Source organism: Nestor notabilis, unplaced genomic scaffold (assembly GCF_000696875.1).
Source record: "Nestor notabilis isolate BGI_N333 unplaced genomic scaffold, ASM69687v1 scaffold15482, whole genome shotgun sequence".
In the NCBI taxonomy this organism is placed as follows: domain Eukaryota; kingdom Metazoa; phylum Chordata; class Aves; order Psittaciformes; family Psittacidae; genus Nestor; species Nestor notabilis.
Window position 1 is genome coordinate 1 of NW_009917101.1, and position 18,301 is coordinate 18,301.

General features: G+C 40.9%; 2 protein-coding genes across 2 annotated transcripts; one reads left to right on the top strand and one right to left on the bottom strand.

Moving 5' to 3' along the window:
* Window positions 1-2,247: 2,247 nt before the first annotated feature.
* On the top strand, window positions 2,248-8,284 carry NDUFAF1 (NADH dehydrogenase (ubiquinone) complex I, assembly factor 1). Its single transcript, XM_010024934.1, has 4 exons — window positions 2,248-2,757; window positions 4,543-4,728; window positions 5,901-5,975; window positions 8,081-8,284. Exons 1-4 carry the CDS (start codon window positions 2,248-2,250, stop codon window positions 8,219-8,221), a joined length of 912 nt encoding a protein of 303 aa, XP_010023236.1. The 3' UTR covers window positions 8,222-8,284.
* Window positions 8,285-10,429: 2,145 nt separating this feature from the next.
* Window positions 10,430-17,408, bottom strand: NUSAP1 (nucleolar and spindle associated protein 1; the record flags this gene model as incomplete). Its single annotated transcript, XM_010024935.1, has 10 exons — window positions 10,430-10,517; window positions 10,981-11,089; window positions 11,675-11,785; window positions 11,976-12,148; window positions 12,667-12,851; window positions 13,852-13,964; window positions 14,602-14,691; window positions 14,863-15,037; window positions 16,073-16,264; window positions 17,337-17,408. Coding segments are annotated over 10 exons (1,308 nt in total), but the record flags the coding sequence as incomplete, so codon positions are not given.
* Between the last annotated feature and the right edge of the window lie 893 nt (window positions 17,409-18,301).

An 18,301-nucleotide genomic window follows, 5' to 3' on the forward strand; every position in this document is an offset into this window, starting at 1 on the left:
CAGGGCGGCTTCCCAGCCCCGCGAACACGAGTAGCCCACGCCGAGCAGCGAGCTCTCCGAAGGAACACTTCCCCTCTGCCGTCCATGAGGGAGGGAGCTCGGTGGCTATAGCCGCCGGCGGAACTTGAGCGGTGTGGTGCGTGTTGCCCCGCCGGGCCCGGAAGCGGTGGGACCCGTATTACCTCAGCGCCGGGGAGTCGGTCGAGGAAGGAGGGGGCTTTGAGGTGGCTGCGTTTATGGTGAGGCCGCTGTCGCTTATTGCCGTGTGTTGGCTTTGCCTCTGCCCTTCGGGCGTGGGGAAGGCGGGCGGGATCTGGGCCCTGGTGCTCAGGCTGCTGTTGGGGGTGCCGTGAGGGGTAAGGGAGGTCGTCTCTGGAAGCTGAGCTGTGGAACTGCTGGGTGGTGGGTTGGTGCTGGTAAATTGTTGCGTAGGGACGAAAAGCGGGCAAAAGTGTATGAACATTTCCCCTTTTCTTCTTCATGGTACCTGGGGTGAGGGGAACAGGGAGAGAGCAAGGTTGAGTCAGTGCTTCTCTGCGTCTTTCCTTTCAGAGAATCATAGAATGGTTTGGGTTGGAAAGGACCTTAAGATCATTTAGTTCCATCCCCCTGCCATGAGCAGGGACACCTCGCACCAAACCATGTTGCCCGAGGCCCTGTCCAGCCTGGCCTTGAACACTTGCCAGGGATGGTTGTGCTTTGGTTTGAGGCACGTTTGCCAGCAGTTTACCTCAGTCTCAGAGGACATGGAAGCTCTGTGCATGGGGTGTGTTATTTAGGAACTTGCCACCTGTCTGACTAAGCATGTGGTAGAGAAAATGTGAATTCCTTCGATATAGTTTTAGTCCACAGTGCATAACTTAATCAGGGTATAAGAATAGTAGTAAATTTTACCATGAGTAGAGGAAGGTATGTTGGCATATAGAGAATATATGAGGGGTGACTGGCTCCATTCTTAAAAGCTCAGAGAAGATGAATTGATTTGACATTGTTTTAGGATTTATTCTGTGGGAGGAGAAATATACCAAAAACCCCCAAACTCAGGCAGCTGCTCTGTTTAATTTTCTGAGTCACAGATAATAGCCTCTGTACAGAGAATTGAACATCAGGGCTCTCCTTTATAAATCAGAGAGTAGCAGCTTGGCATAGCTGTTCCTACCAACAGTGATGCAGAGAAAGCAAAGAAGATTTTCAGAATTTTTCCAAAGCTTTATCAAAAAACTCCCAAACCCCTAATGAATTGCAGTCTACAGGAAATCCAGAGAGGGACTTTTTACAAGGGCATGTGTTAGTGACAGGACAAGGGGGAATGACTTTGAACTGAAAGAGGGGAGATTTAGAGTAGATACAAGGAAAAGTTCCTTTACTGTGAGGGTGCCCAGAGAAGCTGTGGGTGCTTCATCCCTGGCAGCGTTCAAGGCCAGGTTGGACGGGGATTGGAGCAACCTGCTCTAGTGGAAGGTGTCGCTGCCCATGGTAGGGAGTTGGAACTGAATGAGCTTTAAGGTGCCTTCCAAATCCAAACGATTCTGTGAATTTATTTAGTCTCTACAATCCTCTCTGTAATCCCAAACCAGATGCATTGAGGGGGCAAGGGGCCCAATGACTTAAGGAAGGAGCATATAGGACTGCATATACTGCTGTAGGACTTCATATCTGAAAAGTCTCATCGTCCATGACTGTCAGATGAGACTGTCGTTCTGGCCCAGACAGCAGCAGGCTCTACCTGTTGAGCATTTGTGATTTCTTTGCAGGGGATAATACTTTATGGTTATATAGATGTAATCTTTTAGAAAGCTTCTTCTTGAGGTTGTCTTTGCTTGTGTTACTCATAATACCTAAACTTAGTTACAGTAAAAGGGATAAATGGGAGTGCCTTTTTTTTTCCTATTTCAGTTTAATTTGAAATATTTTACTTAGTTTTTCTTGGTTGCATGGGTATTTCACACTACAGAGAGGGGGGAACACATAGGGGTGGAAATCACTAAGTAAACTAGAACTCTAAGGAAGCGTAATACTTGATGTTATTCCCTTTTCCAATGGCTTAGATTTCTAGTTAATACCTCTTTTAAAAATTAGACAGTTTTACAAGCACCCCATGTGGAATTCTTTTAATCTTTCTCTTTTTTTTTTCATTAAAGGTGGGGATAAACTAAGGTAGTTCTGGGTACTAGTTTTGTTCTTTTCAATTTCAGTTTCAAACCTGTTAACTGCCTTACTGGAAGTGAATTCTTCAAGTGTACCAATATGGCTCTGGCTGCCACGTTGCTGCACACCACTTACCTCTGCAGGAGATGCTGCAGGCACAAAGCTTTGCAGCCCTTACTTGGAGCTCTCCTCAGCGATCCTCTGTCAAAATCATACAGCAGCTATAGGAGGCCAGGGTCACAGCCTGAGAAAAAATTGACTTGGCAAAATGTGGATTTCAGTTTTAAGAAGAGCATTGAAGTCTTAAAGACCCAGCTGAGCATGCTGATGGAGGAGACCAGAGATCACTTAGTTGGACCTGGAGGCCGGTCATTAAGCCATTACATGTTGGAACAGACAAGGGTGGTGTGGGAGTTTCGGAGCCAAGAAGATTTAAATAAGTGGGTTATTTCCTCTGATGTAGAGATTGGAGGGAAAAGTGAAGTTTACCTCAAATTGGGTAGGAATAACCAGGCTGCCATGCTGTATGGAACCCTCAATACAGAAGTACCTCGTGATGGGGAGACAAAATACAGCGGATATTGTAGTATGAGATCTAAACCACTAGTGGTAAGTACAGCTTTGTGTTTGCATAGCTTCCGTTGTTGAATCCCAGAGCATGTTTGTGCAATCCCAGTTACAACTACTGGGCTGTTGTTTACTGCAGTTGCAACTGATCCATTTCAGGGATATTGGTTATTTTCTCCAGGAATGTAATTGCTGCTATATCTTTTGACCTGGAAGGGCACCACTCAATCAGACAGCCCTGTTTGCAGCCTCCTTGCAAGTGAAGGATCTGTAATGAACTTTATATCCAGAATTGGTATGATTAATAAATGTTTCTCTAACTTTGAAGAATGTGTCTTAAGGACAAATTTTCTGGGGTCTAACTTGACATCAAACTTGGTTTAGGTGAAAGAGCTCATCTTTTTTCGCACAGGAACAGAATAACGCTTTGAAGTGTACTTTTTAAAGGTCTGGCTCCTGCTGCTCCTCAGAAAAAGCAAGAGACCAATCTTTTTGTCATGGTTTAAGCTCAGAATTGAACAAAATAGAACCAGAAATGGATGTGTTTATTATTGATACTGCTTTATTCCCTTTTTTAAAGCATCTTTAAGATCAAAGGAACATTTTGGCTCAGTGTGTAAGATGCTTAGGTTTTCAGTCTGTTCTGTTGTTTGTGATTTGGCACAGGTACAGAGGTAAAATCTTTTCTGGGCCAGAATCTTGGAGTGCAGAGAATGAGTGAGCAAAATCAATGGGCAAATGAGAGGCAGATGAACACTGGTTGAAATGGTGACACTGCATCAGAGGAATGGAACAGCAAGTTGAATCTTGCCACACACTTGAGCTAGTGTGACTGACTCTTTCACCCCCTGATTCTGAAGCAGTGGAGTGTATCAATCCATCTTCATAAAGCAGTTTCAAATCAGAGGGTGAAAACATAAATACAAAGTCTTTTCTTGATTTAAGTAAAAAGGCTCAAATCTGGCAGAACCATAAAATCAAATAGCCACGGGCCTCACATTAATGTTTTTATTATTGTTTGTATTGTTGATGATCTACTCATCCTATTACCTATGAGTTCATAGAAGGACAGCTGATAGGTAACTAGTAGTTCTGTAAAATAAAGGGGAAACCTCTGAGGTTTTGGTGCTCATCTTGACTTGGGTTAAGGAATTCTGGCCAAGGGTAGACCTGACTGCTGCCCTCCATGGCTCCAGATGACCTCAGTGTAATTCTCTGAAGGTTCTTGGATCTGCCTATGTGCAAATCACAACACTGGGACTTTTAAGATCTTTGGGGGAAAAAAGGCAGTCAAGAAATAGAAATGTTTGCAATTATTATGCACAGTTAATGACATAAAGTGTTGGGAAACATTAAATGCTTCCAGTGCTTGTGTCAGTCTTCAATAGGAGAAGTTATCACAGGGGATAAATTATCCCATATCTTCTATTTCCTGTGATCACCTCTGAATAATCGAGTACTGACCACAGAGTATTTAAATTTAATGAACTGCATCACTACTGATCCATCACTGTAGTGTTTGTGTACTTGCCTGCTAGGGATTTTGGCCCTAGGAAGGAGGTCTGATCTCTAATCATTACAAGATTGTGGTTTATAGTTAAAGCAGGAGTCAGCAGAGTGGTAATACTGCAAGTTGTGGGTTCTGGTACAGTGCTGAAGGTAACTCAGAGAGATCAGCAGCTAGTATGATGTAAGAGCAACCCAATTTTCACTATGTCACAGTGGATGCTATTTGATATATAACGAGGGCAGTGTTCAAAGCAGTAGTGCTCTGTTCTTCATGGTTTCCCTTTATTAGGAATAATTTTATTTCTTACTAATTTGTAGGGATCTTTTGCTAGGAAGAAGTATTATGACTGGTCAAACTTCAACTGTCTGTATTTACGTGTGCGTGGTGATGGAAGACCCTGGATGGTAAACATTTACACAGACCCTTACTTCTCTCATCAAAAGGATGACCTCTACAGCTACTTCATGTTCACCCGTGGCGGCCCGTACTGGGAGGAGATAAAGGTGAACTAATGAGCCTTTCAAACTAAGGAGACTGTCCTGGGGTCCTGTCTCCATGGCAGGGGAATTCTTTCCACAGTCACAGCTTGTTGCTATTGCTGTTTGCTATATCCTTGCGCAACTGACATGCGCCTTTGGCTTGGGAGTTCCCCAGACTGGGCTGTGGGAGGGCGCACCATACAAATTGCACTAAATATTTGACCCACTTTGTGTTCACCTGAACACCTGCTGGAGCTGTTACTGGAGTGATGGAATCAATGCCTATGATTGCAGCTTAGCAGGCGTTGCCCTGAGTTTTCTCTGTTAGCCATATAGTACAAATGGACATAGGCTGAGGTGGGATTTGTACCCTGTGACACAGTTTGCTCAACCCCCTGACTTACTGGAGTCAGTCAAACTCAGTGTGATTTGTCGTTCTTGGCCTTTGAATGTGACACATTTGTAAGAAGTGGGAATTTTGGCTCTTTTCTGATCAAAATTGGGGAATGTCTGTAATTTGCTGCTGGCAGCAATGGCAGCAGTGTTGAGGAGGTTTGCACACCCTTGTGCACTGGCACCAAGTGCTTCATAATGCCATGTCCAGTCATGTGAGAACAGCCCCCTCTTTCACAGGTGAGGAGTTGGGAGGTGAAAATCAGAGTGCTGTTGCTGGCTTGTGTGTCTTCCTCTCCCTCTCACCAGCCAACCCTCTCATTCCCTACCTATTACCACAGCCCCTCCTCTTTCTTGCTCCCACTGCAAAGTCGTTTTTAGGTTACTCTGAACAGCTTAGCCTAGAGTACTGATGTCTCAGTATGAAGTTTGCACTCTGAGGTATACAGCTTGGGTACAGATGAGCTGTCGACACACATACGTGCTAGGCTTCTCCTTAATTTCCATTTTATGTTCATGTTATTGGAAGGAGATACTCTGGATGTAAGCAGCAGCTTCTGTGCTGCAGCCTCTCCTTGTGTCCTCACAGGGTAACAACCCTGCACAGTGGCTACAAACCCAGTGGCTACCTGTGGCTAGTCAGTGAAGGGGTTAATGTGGCCCATTGCTCCATGTACCTGCTAGTGCTGGGGCCACATGTAGCATTACTTCATTTACTTAAGGCAGGCTTTTATTCTTTTTCTTAACTCTTTTGGTTTATTTATTGGTGACACTAAAGTCTGATTTTGGTTTGTTTCTGTCAGATTCCATTCTCCAAATTCTTTCTCTCCAGTCGGGGAAGAGTCCAGGATAACCAACATCCTATCTGGTTAGACAAGGCAAGTTTTCTATAGCCTTTATCTGTTTGAAATTGCCTTTAAGATTATATTGTCATGATATAATTTACAAATCCTTTAATGTTTGTGAATTTGAAAATGAAGGGCTGCTTCTTGTTGTAAGGTACTTACTCTTGTGTGCTTGTCTTTGCTTTTAAATTAGCCTACTTTGTGATAGCAGTGTCAGTTTTTACTTCAAAGGAGCTCCAAAAGTATTTTTAAGAGATCAGTACAAGCAAGAAACAGCTCACTTGGCTTTTGAAAGAAAAAAATTAAGAGGTTTCTTTTGAGGGATGATCAAAGTGACTGAGAAATCTCAAATGCCACTTGGCACAGTGATGTAGAAGTACTGTAAATGTTCTTCCCAATAGAAGACTATCATCTCATGAGATTCTATTTGAGAATGTGCCCTCGATGGTGAATGAGCAGTACACTGATAGATTTATAAGCTTTTTTTTTTTAGTTTTTCAGGCGTTTTAGTCTAAGTATTAAACAAATGTGGTATTTCTTTATTTGCTTTCTGCAAATAAGTAAACTAATTCCCGGATTCGCAGGAGACATTGGAAAAAAGTGCTTATCTTTTTTTACAATTCGGTGACCCTCCTCTGTGTAGTTGAGGGCAGCTTAAAACCCAGTGACTACCAGCAGGAAAACAGACAATGTTAGAAATAGATATGGGGGAGAAAATAAAAAAGCCTATTACTTGAATTTGCATTAGTCAAATGCTCCATCATTGGCAGTGTTCAAGGCCAGGTTGGACAGTCTTGGGCGATATGGTCTAATGCGAGACATCCCTGCCCATGGCAGGGAGTTGGAACTGGATGATCTTAAGGTCCTTTCCAATCCTAACTGTTCTATGATAATGTTGCATTCAGTTCTTAATTGTGTAATGAAAAATCAAAAGCAGACAAATTAGGAAAACTTTGAGGGCAATTCAGTGATTGGCAGCTTGAAACCAATCTGTTCTAAACCAGAAGTTGAGGCTGTAGAAAAAGTGTGGATGATGTGAGGAAGGTGGGTTAACTAAAAGAAATAATAGGCTTTATGGAAGAAAGTTGTTATAAAAGGCCTAATTAAATAAAGACATTGAAGACTTTATCAGGATTTAGAATATAGAGTCATTCAAAATGTAAATGAAAACATGAAGTTGTATATGGGGTGTTTAAACATATTTACCTCGAGTTAAAAGGACAGAACGGTGCTTGATCTAAGCATCCTCTACTTGATTTTCATTCCTTGCTCCCTTATGTTTAATATTTCACAGTAAAACCTGTGCATATAATATAAAGTGCAGTTTTACAAATGTATTCTAAAGAATCCTAAAAACAGGAAAGTGGTGTGAAGGCATCAAAGAAATGTTGATAAAATTCCTTGGTCCCTCATGGTGCTGCTGTTTGTTATGTTTTCCCAGGAACAAGGAAGGGTGTTCTTAAACAAGAATAAAGAGTCAGGAAATAGCCAATGTATTGTGGGCTTGCAGGGGAATAGATTGTGCAGAGCAGGGAGTTCAGGTGGCTTTTGTTATTTAATAGTGGTGGGGAAGAACATTAGGGGAAAGGAATAAGGAATGTTCTTATGAACCTTATTCTAATTGGGAAAAAGTACCCAAGAATCTTGCCTTAATATAAAACTTGGTAGCAAAGATTCATGTGTTTTAAAACATCTGGTTTGTGCACTTCCACACTATACCAGGTGTAGGACTTGATCCAGAGTGGACATTCCCTTCCATCCTCAATTACAGTTTCTACCTCATGGAAGACTGTAATAGGCTTTATGAAAACCTCTTTGTATACCCAGTCATGGTGAAACTGGGCACACGTAAACCTTGACGAATAAAACCTGCAGTGTTGCTTTTAGGCTGAGGCCATGTCTAATACAGTGCTCAACACAGCAGTAGAAAGGGAGATGGGAAGTAGTGTCCCACTGGGGGCTGTGTAGAAACACGACAGTGAAGTGTTTGAACCTTAAGAAATGCTGCTGCACTTGGAACAGATACCAGTCTGAAGTAAATGGCCATGAATTGTAAAATACAAATGTGGTAGGTAGATACAACTGTGCTTGCTTGTAACGTTATACATACTGTGCTAATGCATGTATCTTTTAATTAGATAAGTACCCTGGGATTCACTATTGGAGATAAAGTAGATGGTCCATTCCAGCTGGAAATTGATTTTATTGGTCTGCTGCATGATGGAGCCCATACAGAAGAATTTGCCTACGAAACGTATGATAAGAATCCTCCACTCTAAGCTGAGCAAGTGGCTTTTGGGACATCCTTCAGCTGCTTTGTTCATTTCTATAAAGCTTATAGTAACTTGAAGATTCTAAGTAGATGTTAAAAAGAAGTGCATAAAGTGTTGACTGTAGTAATCAGACTTAGAGTGGCATATTTAAGGTGGCATATTTAAGCTGCCAGATGCTGGAGGGACTGTACATACATGGACTGGAACACAGCCTGAGAAGAGGGGTGACCCAGTAGGAACTGATGACTGGGTAAGTTCTGGCTTCTGTCCTGACCTTCACAGAAATAAAAGTATTTCATGAGCTTCTTGTAGTTATTATTTGCAAGTGGTTGATAAACCACTTGTATCCACTAGTTTGAAACTGGAAAAAGTATGAGGAGAATTGGTACCCTGAGGGACGGTGCTTAAGTGTGACTCAGTGCTGATACATACAGAGAGCAGCCCCAGAAGTGGAAAAGGCAGAAGTATTTAAACCTTTAACTTTAGCTTCTGAAGAACTAAAAAAAGAAAAAGCTTCCCCTGCCAAGGTTGAAACAGTAGCTGTGCAGCAGCCTTGGCTTCTGGTTTAAAGCTGATGATGATAGTCCTACAGCTTTGCTAGAGCTGAAGTTGCTGAACAGAAGTAGAGCTACAGGGCAGGGTTGGGGGAAGCCCCCATCCCTGTTAGCTCCCTGAGGAGATACACAGCTCATCTTTCCAAGAGCCATTGCTTGTCTGATGTGAGCAATTAGCTTTAACACGCCTGTAGTGGGAGAAGTCACAGCCACTGCTGGTGGCAGAGACCTGGTAACTTCCCTCTTTCTGAGAACTCTGCTTTTGGGTGATGTGAGAAACACTTCAAAGAACAAGTGCTTAATTGTTCCACTTCACTCATCATAAACTTGCGTAATCAAAGCACTGACCTCTGCTGCAGTGACCTTAACAATACTTGACAAATACCAAACATATCTATATTTTGTATGGAAGAGGCCACCAAAAAGCAAGCTGAAGCAGTGTCTTGTAATGTCATTTTCCTCTTGCATAGAATAGCTTGAAAGCAGAAAAAGGGTGATGGTTTTAATTTCTAAAGCTACCAGAACAAACATGCTTTCATAAAGTAGTAGCAGGCTCTTTGGTGAGGAAAACTTGGCACAAAAAGAGGTTGAGTAGTAAACAAAAGTGTGAACAAGGCTAGTGCTACACTAAGGGGGTAGTTACATATAGTGCACTATGATGATAGAGAACCAGTGATCAACAGAATATGTACAAAATATTTATTCCCCCCCCATTAACTTCTTTTAAAAAAGAATTGCTTGTTCTTGACATTTCAGCATATATTTGATAGGACACTAAATTCACTGAGAATTACTGGCACAGGACTGTAGCTGAAAGATCCCTGGAGTACCTTTCCAGTTCCATCATAAATCCAGACAGCTCTTCCGTGTATTTTTAAAGGTAAAAATAACACCAGCTTTTAAATCTAACATATTGAATGTGCCTCAACACTCCTGTAACCTGTTTTAAGCATCAGAGACATGAAAAGCAGAACAATTCTGTTAACAGTTGCTATTTAGCAGAGAAAGGAACAAAACAACCTGAAGCGTTCAAAGTATCCCACTGGTCATTTGTAGAGCCCCATTTGTTTCAGCTGTGACTTTAATACAGTGTGTTACCAATATGTTATCTGGAAGCTTTTAGTTTTCCAGAGAGCTTGCATGGCTTAGCTTCTCTTGGAAATCTTCTACTACCTCAAACACAATGCAAAACACTGAGTAATTGCTGTCAGTATTGTTACAGAATTGAAGGATTGATTTGGAGAAAGGGGCAATTGAATTAATTGTAGTTTGCCAATGGAACACTTTGAAGCTTGCTATCCAAAGTGTGCATCTGGTAGTAACAAATGCAGTCTGGTCCATCCAGGAGGTCCATCCTACGTTGCAAGGAGGCTTCTTGAGCATCTTTTCCCCTCTCACTTATATTTTCTCCTTTAATGTGTTTTAGTTAAATGAAAACATCAAGCAACTAGAGATAGTTATAAGCGCCTAAAAGTTTAGAACTCTCATCTCGGAGAAGTTGATCACTAAAACATTATGCTCGGATGCACTCCGAAGTTTTACTCAATGGTCTCTGGATTCTACTAACTAATAGCAAGCTGAACTACACACACACAGAGCACAGATATGTACATGACAGGACCAGTATTTACAGTAATCTTTTAGATATTTCTTATTCCTCCTAACCCACAGATACTCCTCTGCGGTTTTCAAGAACCTGAGCCTTTTTCTTCTTTCTTTCTTGCTCATGTTTCTCCCGCCTTTCTTCCCTGAAGGGGAAAAAGAAGAGACAGACCACATCAAGTTGTGCTAAGGGCAGAGATACAAGCAACCAAAGGAATCTGGCCAAGGCCTAACATCCGTTTAACCAGTGTGCTGTGTTTGCCACAAGCAGGCAGAGCAGTACTGGGTTGGACTGATTCCAGACATTGAGGCAAAGACTTCTGCTTAGATATACAGGTCTAACATTCAAGGTAACAGCACATCAGTATTCACAGCTTCCCTCCAAGGAGAAGGCAAAGCTCCAAACACTAGAGCTGACAGCATTCACAGAATAAGAGCTTGTCAGATTCAGAGCTGCCCTCTTTGTTGGCCTCCCTGATTCCAGACTACTGGAGACAAAAATTGCTTTAATACAAAAGTATTCGTTGCATATTGAAATCCTAAAAAGACAAAGGAGTCACCATATTATTTTAAGTAACAGTACTCATAGAAAGCCAGTGGTGTACTAACCTCGTCTGGAGATGAGGCTGTTTGTAGTCTTTCTTACGTGAAGAGATGTTGCTGCCAGGCTTACTTGGGACAGTATTTTCTTTAGATTCTCCCCAAGGTTTTAGTCTTCCTACAATTTCAGGGGGAAAAAAAAAAAAAGAGATACTATTGAATCACTAGTTTAGTAATTGCGTGCTTAACTTCTTGTTGTGAGTTTTATACTCACTAGGCTGCTTTTTGCAGGTTGACTCTAAGATGAAATTCCTTTTCATCTGTATTATCAGTTTCACCAGCTCATTCCCTACAAGTAGTTTTTCTATAAGTAGTAGCAGATGTCTGTGCTTAGAAGCAACACTCACCACACAAAGTTCAGCTTCTCACACAACAGTATGCTTTAAAAAAAACAAGCTAAGCTAAAAATAACCTCAATTATGTGAGGAATATATCACGTTTCCTGTACACACAGTGGAATACAAGGATGTTTATTCTTATGGGCTTTTGGTCATAAAGATTTCTGCTTCAGTAGGGAGGCTATTAAAGCATATGTTATGTAGAAATCTAACATTAGTCCACAGACTATGCGGGAACCTAGAGAGAAAGGGAAGGGGATGGGTAAAAGAGACTGAAGACTTCATTGTTGTGGTTTGTGTCAATGCCTTTTAAGCAGCTGAGTAGAAGGGATGTGGCCAACACAAACTGCACAGGATCATAGTACCTTTATGTGGCTGATACCGAAGTGGCCTTGAGAGACTTGCTTTGAGATCAAATGTCTTCTTGGTGCTTGTGGGTTCTGCAGGGTGAGCCGAAAACTTGAAGGGGGTGACAGCTACAAAAGGCATCAAGATACCATACTTCATTATAGTAGCAAGAGCATCACTGACAGAAGTTCAGAAAGTGCCTGTGAAGACCACCTTACAAGTATCAAGACCAAAGAGCCACTAAATGGTACCATCTGCTACCTCTAACGAGGTAGGCCTCTTTATCTGAAAGAGCCAAATACTCACCCTCCACTTTACCCTTTGATGCAGTTAGGTCATTGTTTCTTGCATTTCCCACGCTGTTTTTCCGACTTGCTGATTTGCAGCTCCTATGGCTCTCAGGTGTGCATATTGCCAGGTATGGAGACATTCTAGATGGAGTCTTGGTAAGGGAGCGTTTGTGCTCATTGTCTTTTGTGGCTTCTGAGAACCTGAAAGTTATTAAGTTAGTAATCTACAAGGAATAGAAGCAATATGAAAGAACACAGAATGTTCTATTTTTCTTCTTACAGGTAGAAAGTATATAAGATGTTCACTGCTTCTGCATAAACCACACTGAAAACAACTTTGCTGGCAATTTTCAAGTTATGAGCCATCATTAATAGCAGGAAGTAATACTAGGAATTGATTCAGATATGAGAGATGATTAGGTTATCTGACAAGAGAGAAAACACATTAAGGGAAGAAAAATAATTAGGCTCAGTTGGTTTAGCAAAATGAAAGCTGGAAGAGATACAAGATTCCTCTGCCAGCAAAAGTGAAAATGAAGAATCATAGTCGTAACAGCAAAGTAAGGCTTAAACCAGCCATAAAGCTGGGCTGAAAGTTAGTAACCAGGATTAGCCTCACATAGATAATGTTTGGAACAGATATATGAAATCACAGTGTTGATTATTTCATGTTTATCACACCAAATAGCTCACTGGTAGGTTAGGTTTGTTCTTTTTACCTGACGTTCATTTTGGTTGTTGAAAGGACAGAAGGGTTAAATGAAGATTTCTTGGATAAAATACTCCGACTGGCATTCAGAGAACTGCGCGGTGAGCGCCGGCGGTTACTGGGGGTGCAGGTGGGGGAGAATTTGCCTCTTTCTGGATTTGGGCTGAATAAGAACGTTTTGCTGCTGGTTTGTTTCTGGGGAAGAACAAATCCCGAGTTAGCAGACTGCTAAATGTTTATCAGAAAAGCAGCTAAGAGGAAGGGAAAAGACACAGTGAATCGGATGCACAGTCTCCTCAGTTTTCCCCTTTTTTTTTTTTCTTTAAAACATAAGTAGTTTAATAAAACTGATCTGAAAACACATACCTTGGAAGTGCTATGAGGAGTGCCTTTTTCTGGTGCTCTTAAGTTATTTGACTTTTTGGTCAGCACCTGCCAAGAGTAATTGGTCAGAAGTATAGGTTGTTACAATACGTGGCTCAGAAAGAGAAATGTAGCTCAGGAGTTTCAGTCTTAACTGTTTTGATAAGGACTTGGCAGTGCAAGTTTAAGGGTTAGACTTGATCATCTTAAGGTCTTTTCCAACCTAAACTATTCTCTGATTCTACTGACATATTCATCCGTATCTTTTGATACATGACTGACACTCTCAAAGAGGCAGCTTTCACCCATGCCAGCGTGAAATACAAGAACTGAGAATTAAGGCACTGAGAACAACATGTCACATGTATATGAAAGGACAGTTATATGCAGCCATTGGACAATGGTGCTTTAAGGCACAAAAGAGGAACTTTAGTATTAAGCTCCTACTCTTTGAAAAACAACCCACCCCCTTGGTTAAACCCTGCAGTAATTCAAACAGTTGCAAACAAAAGCTCCAGGAAACCCTTCACAAAAGAAATGGTGACAGAATTAGTTTTTACTCAAAACTGACAAGTTACTTGTTGGTTTCTTTAACTATAACCATACACTGTTAATATCTATAAACTTACATGACTTCACAAGTTATATACAAATAGCTATACATAACTAGTTGTATAGGACTGCAGTTAAATTTCACTGACCATAACATTCCACTGCATGTACACATGATCACTACTTACTCCTCTAAAGAGACTCTACAAGACTTTTACAGAGAGGCTCTGGACATCAGTGGATAGGGGAACAATGCGTATCTTCTGGTGTTGTCACTCACCTTTACTTCATTGAGAGAACTGCTGCAGCTTTCAATAATTTTCTTTTTCCTCTCAATGTAGTCAGCAATAGATTCCATTTTCTTGAAATGAGCCTCATGCAACTTCTTGAAGTCTAAGAAGTTCCAAAAATAAGAAGGGTCACATAACTAATACAGAAAAATATAACATATCCCTCTAAACAGTACGAAATAGAATCCCCTTCACCAGCTACATTGCCAGTGAGCTGGTGCATTCTCTGGAGAATTATAGAATCACAGAGTGGCTTGGGGTAGAAGAGACCTCTAAAGATCATCTGGTCCAACCCCCAAATTCTGCAGTTAAAGAAAAAACAAGAAATACTTCCGTATTTTAAATGAACTAATGTATTTTATGAAGTGATGAAAATGAGCTAATTCATAGTAATGCAGCCCAAAGGTCGCATTTATAAAGTGAAACCTAACAAGCAGGTATCATAGCACATCTTCCTGCTCTTTGTGGTTTTGAAAATCATGAATGCAAGTATTATAGCCAAAAGATATCTAAGTGGTTGATAATCAGTTTTTATAACATATTTGTGAGTCATTTATTACTATGAACTTACAATACAAGTTGGCAGATAAACCTTAACATGTAACTCTTAGGCACTTTTTGCTTGCTTTTTGAAAGAGAAGATGGTTTCTTCTTCAAGCAGAAATAGAAATCCGAGTTGTAAAAAAACCTCTTCACACACAGACAACACACCTATTCCTAAAGATGGTAGGGTAGCTTACTTGGTGTAGTAGCTTTCATTCCTTTTTTCCCAGACCTAGATGCACGGCCTGCATATACAGGAATCTTCCCTCCTGCCTGAAGAGCATCCCCTGGGACAGTAAGATTAGACAAAATCGTTACTACTTTTTCTGGTCCCCTCAGACAAGGTGCTGATCACCAGACAGGCCACAACAATCTTTGCAGTCACAACGAAGTAACCAAAAGATATATTTAGAGTAGTACAAATCACTAAACTTCCTTTTTTGGAATTTCCTACTTACATTCACCTCCGGCACTTTTAGTAGAAGTCGTCTTTGGCTGTTCTTTCTGAGCAGGACCCATCCCTGGGCTCTCAATAGCTCTCTTTTTAGTCACTTGTTCCTCAGTTTGCAATACCTTCTGTCCCTTCCCTTGCTCACCCTGAGGCACCTCGTTTTCTTTCATTTCCAAATGCATCTGCAGTTTAAAACATATGTCATTTAAATAGTTTGTTCCAGCTGGATATAAGGAAAAGCTGTTGTTCTGAGAGCGGTCAGTGGAACAGGCTGCCCAGAGAGGTTGTATAGCCTCCATCCTTAGAGGTTTTCAACATCGGATAAGATAAAGCCTTAAGCATTGTGGTCTAACCTCTGCTTTGATAGGGAGACTGAGCAAGAGACTTTCTGAAGTCCAACCTGAATTAACCTGTGAAATACTTATCCTGTTAGTTCACAGACAGAACTAGATTAGAAAGCTTTTACCTGCACAGCTCTAACGTGTTAGTATAAAATTGCCTTTATTGACAGAAGTTATTTGCAAGTAAAAATAAATTCACTGGCTGTTACTTTTTACTATTGTAGCTTTGGTTACTGTACAGTTCTCTAACAGTAACAGACTAACACTCCTCTTTTCTATTTCCCTTCTCTCATTCTAAATCAGGAAAAGTTCTTTCACATGGTTCTTAGTTCACCCACTAATTGCATGTAATGCTAAAGAAAAACAATTCCAGCCCATCTTACATTGAATCTTCCCCTCCCGCAGCCATACAACCCATGAATAAAGAACCCACACTGAGAGGAGTGGGAGTTAAAAAATTATGAGGTTGAGGCAATCATCCAATTCCCAATTATTTTTTTCCTATATAAAAAGAGAGAACAGCTTTATTTTTAGATAAATTCTGGAAGTAGTCTAATGTTCAGAACACTATAATGAACTAGTGAAGTGTCTGGAATATCGTTTCTTTCTTAGAGGAATTCAATTTACTTCTGTGACTAGTGAGTAGTCTCTGTTCATTTTGGAATAGCACAGTCAAGATAGACTGAATCAGTATTACAAAGTACAGAAAACCAGGACCAGACTATTTGCATACAAAAGTCTTATACATACACACAAAGACACATATATATAACATTTATACCACCTGCTAAATGGTGATAGGTAAAAATCAAGTGAGTGTACATCATGTTGGGGAAAGGGGGGCAGCCAGCAACAAAGCCAAGCAATACAAATCACCTCTTTCTCATCAGAAAGCTCTGTATTTTCCTCACTGGTATTAGTATCCTCAGTGGAGTTCCTTTTTTTTCTGGTGACTTTCTTTTCTTTGCCACATCTTCTTGTAATAAAAGACACTGAATGAGACATCATTTCCTCCTCATTGTTCAGTTCATCTGATTTGATGAGAGCAGAGGCACTTTTTTCAGAGTCCTGTAGCAGAACAACAGTATCATGTGGAACATCTCTGACACAAACCAATTAGGTACTCTTTTTAAAGAGATAATTTCCATTTTGTTATTGGCAAAAGTATTTCATACAGGGGAAAAGCAGCAGCATGTACCTAACAGTGCAGTGATCAAGAAACTGGCAATATCTAGAGTTCCCTAAATATCCAGGCCTATGTTTGAAGGCTTTAAAAGGGTTACAGTTGTTTTATTATATAGCATTTAAGCAAGATTATAACAGGTTAATGCTTTATGTTTGAAATCTGACTTGCAGGATGCTGTGACCCTCCCAGATTCATGTTTCTGTGGAATGCTCTTCACCAAAAGGAATACTCAGAGCCACAGCCATACTTTTTATAATTAAAAGTTTACAAGGATTCTACCAGCTCTTCAAACCTTTAAAAAAAGGTTTTAAAAGGAAGCACTTAGAGATATATTTTAGGAAAAGCAAATACCAGTTTACTTGCTATCAGAAACTTTGAAACCATCACCATACCCAACAAAATAGTTCAGATTACAGATGAGAAAACTTAATAGATAAACCAATACATGAAGAGATGAATAAAGGAAACATCACAGTTGTATCACTCTCATTACAGTGTCAGTGTAAGTAAGCTGTGGTAAATACCAAATGCTTTCCAATGAATATCTAATCCCTTTGATCTAGGCATGTAAAATGAATAAATACATTTATATTTGGTACTGACTACTGCCTGCAGTCACAAAGGCCGGAATTAATATCTGTTCAATGGAAATTAAATGTTGGTGTTCACAGAGAATAACATTGTACTGCTGCTGAAAAATACATTGTTCATTTCGGCAGCTGAGAGGAAGTCAGCTTTGGGTCAGATAGGAGGCCACTTAAAGCTAATATCAGCACATCTGTTTCTATCAGTACCAGAGTGTATTAAACTAAAGGCACTATGAAGAAAAAAGGTATTTTGATTACAGTTCTTATCATGGTAAAAAACCCCTAACTTTCAGTACATGCCCTGCTCTACTAGTCACACAGTTAGGTCTCTCTCTTTCTTAAGAATGGCTGATTTATCATCTCTTACCATATTTTCACTCTGTTGTTTTGTTCCATCAAAGTGTTGCTTCAGTGCTTTCAACAGTTTGTCTGCCTGGAGAGAAACCAAGACAACATATGAACCACATATCGCATTAAGTCATCCAACAAAACCCTGCATAAACTCAACCAGTGTCCTATCAATTGATCCAGCAAACAAGCAGAATGCTTCCTGAATCCAATAGAAGACTAAAGCTTCATTCAAGTCAGTCAAATTGTGTCCCTGCCCGTGGCAGGGGGTTGGAACTAGATGATCTTGAAGGTGCCTTCCAACCCAAACCAATCCATGATTCTAGATTAGAGAAAGCACTTAGGGCCACAGATAAATATGCAGCATATTCTCCACAGAGGCACAAAGACAAATTTCCCTGAGCAGCTTCCTTCCTTTTTGCCTGTTTTCTAGGAAATTTAATTATTCAAGGATGAATAAGACCATTTTTAGCAGCGCTGCATAACCGAGCAGGTATCAAGTATCTGCATAAACTTCTGTCTCACCCAAACTACATGCAAAGCATTCTTCTTCTCACCCCTTGCATCTATTCAACAGTAACAGCAGTAAAATAACAACAAAACTATGCTATTGACATTTTAGGCTATGAAAGACTCTTGAAAAGGTCAGCATAAAAATAAAACCAGAAATGGAGGTTTAAGAACAAAATAACCCAGAACTAAAAGCCCAGGGGGAAGTCTTTGTCCTGGCAGCACAATGAGTCCCCTTGTCCACTGAAGTGTTGGATCTTCTTTCTTTTAAGGCTCTACGCCTTCTCCCAGCGGCAGCGCTGCGGTGACAGCCGCGGGTGAGGAACCACCAGGCAAGGGCAGGGCACGGCCATCACCCCGCGGCTCTAGCGAAGAGACACCGATGCGCGCTTCAATCCGTCCTTCTTAACTACAGTGGTAAACAAACACACATATTCACGCCCCTCACGGCGCCCTCCTGTTCCTGTTCTTCCG

What these genes read in the sequence shown, in the direction of transcription:
- NDUFAF1 (XM_010024934.1), top strand. Translation starts at nt 2,248, where the DNA reads ATGGCTCTGGCTGCCACGTTGCTGCACACCACTTACCTCTGCAGGAGA. An exon ending in TGAGATCTAAACCACTAGTG is followed by an intron (nt 2,758 to 4,542) that starts GTAAGTACAGCT and finishes ACTAATTTGTAG; the next exon opens with GGATCTTTTGCTAGGAAGAA. An exon ending in ATCCTATCTGGTTAGACAAG is followed by an intron (nt 5,976 to 8,080) that starts GCAAGTTTTCTA and finishes TCTTTTAATTAG; the next exon opens with ATAAGTACCCTGGGATTCAC.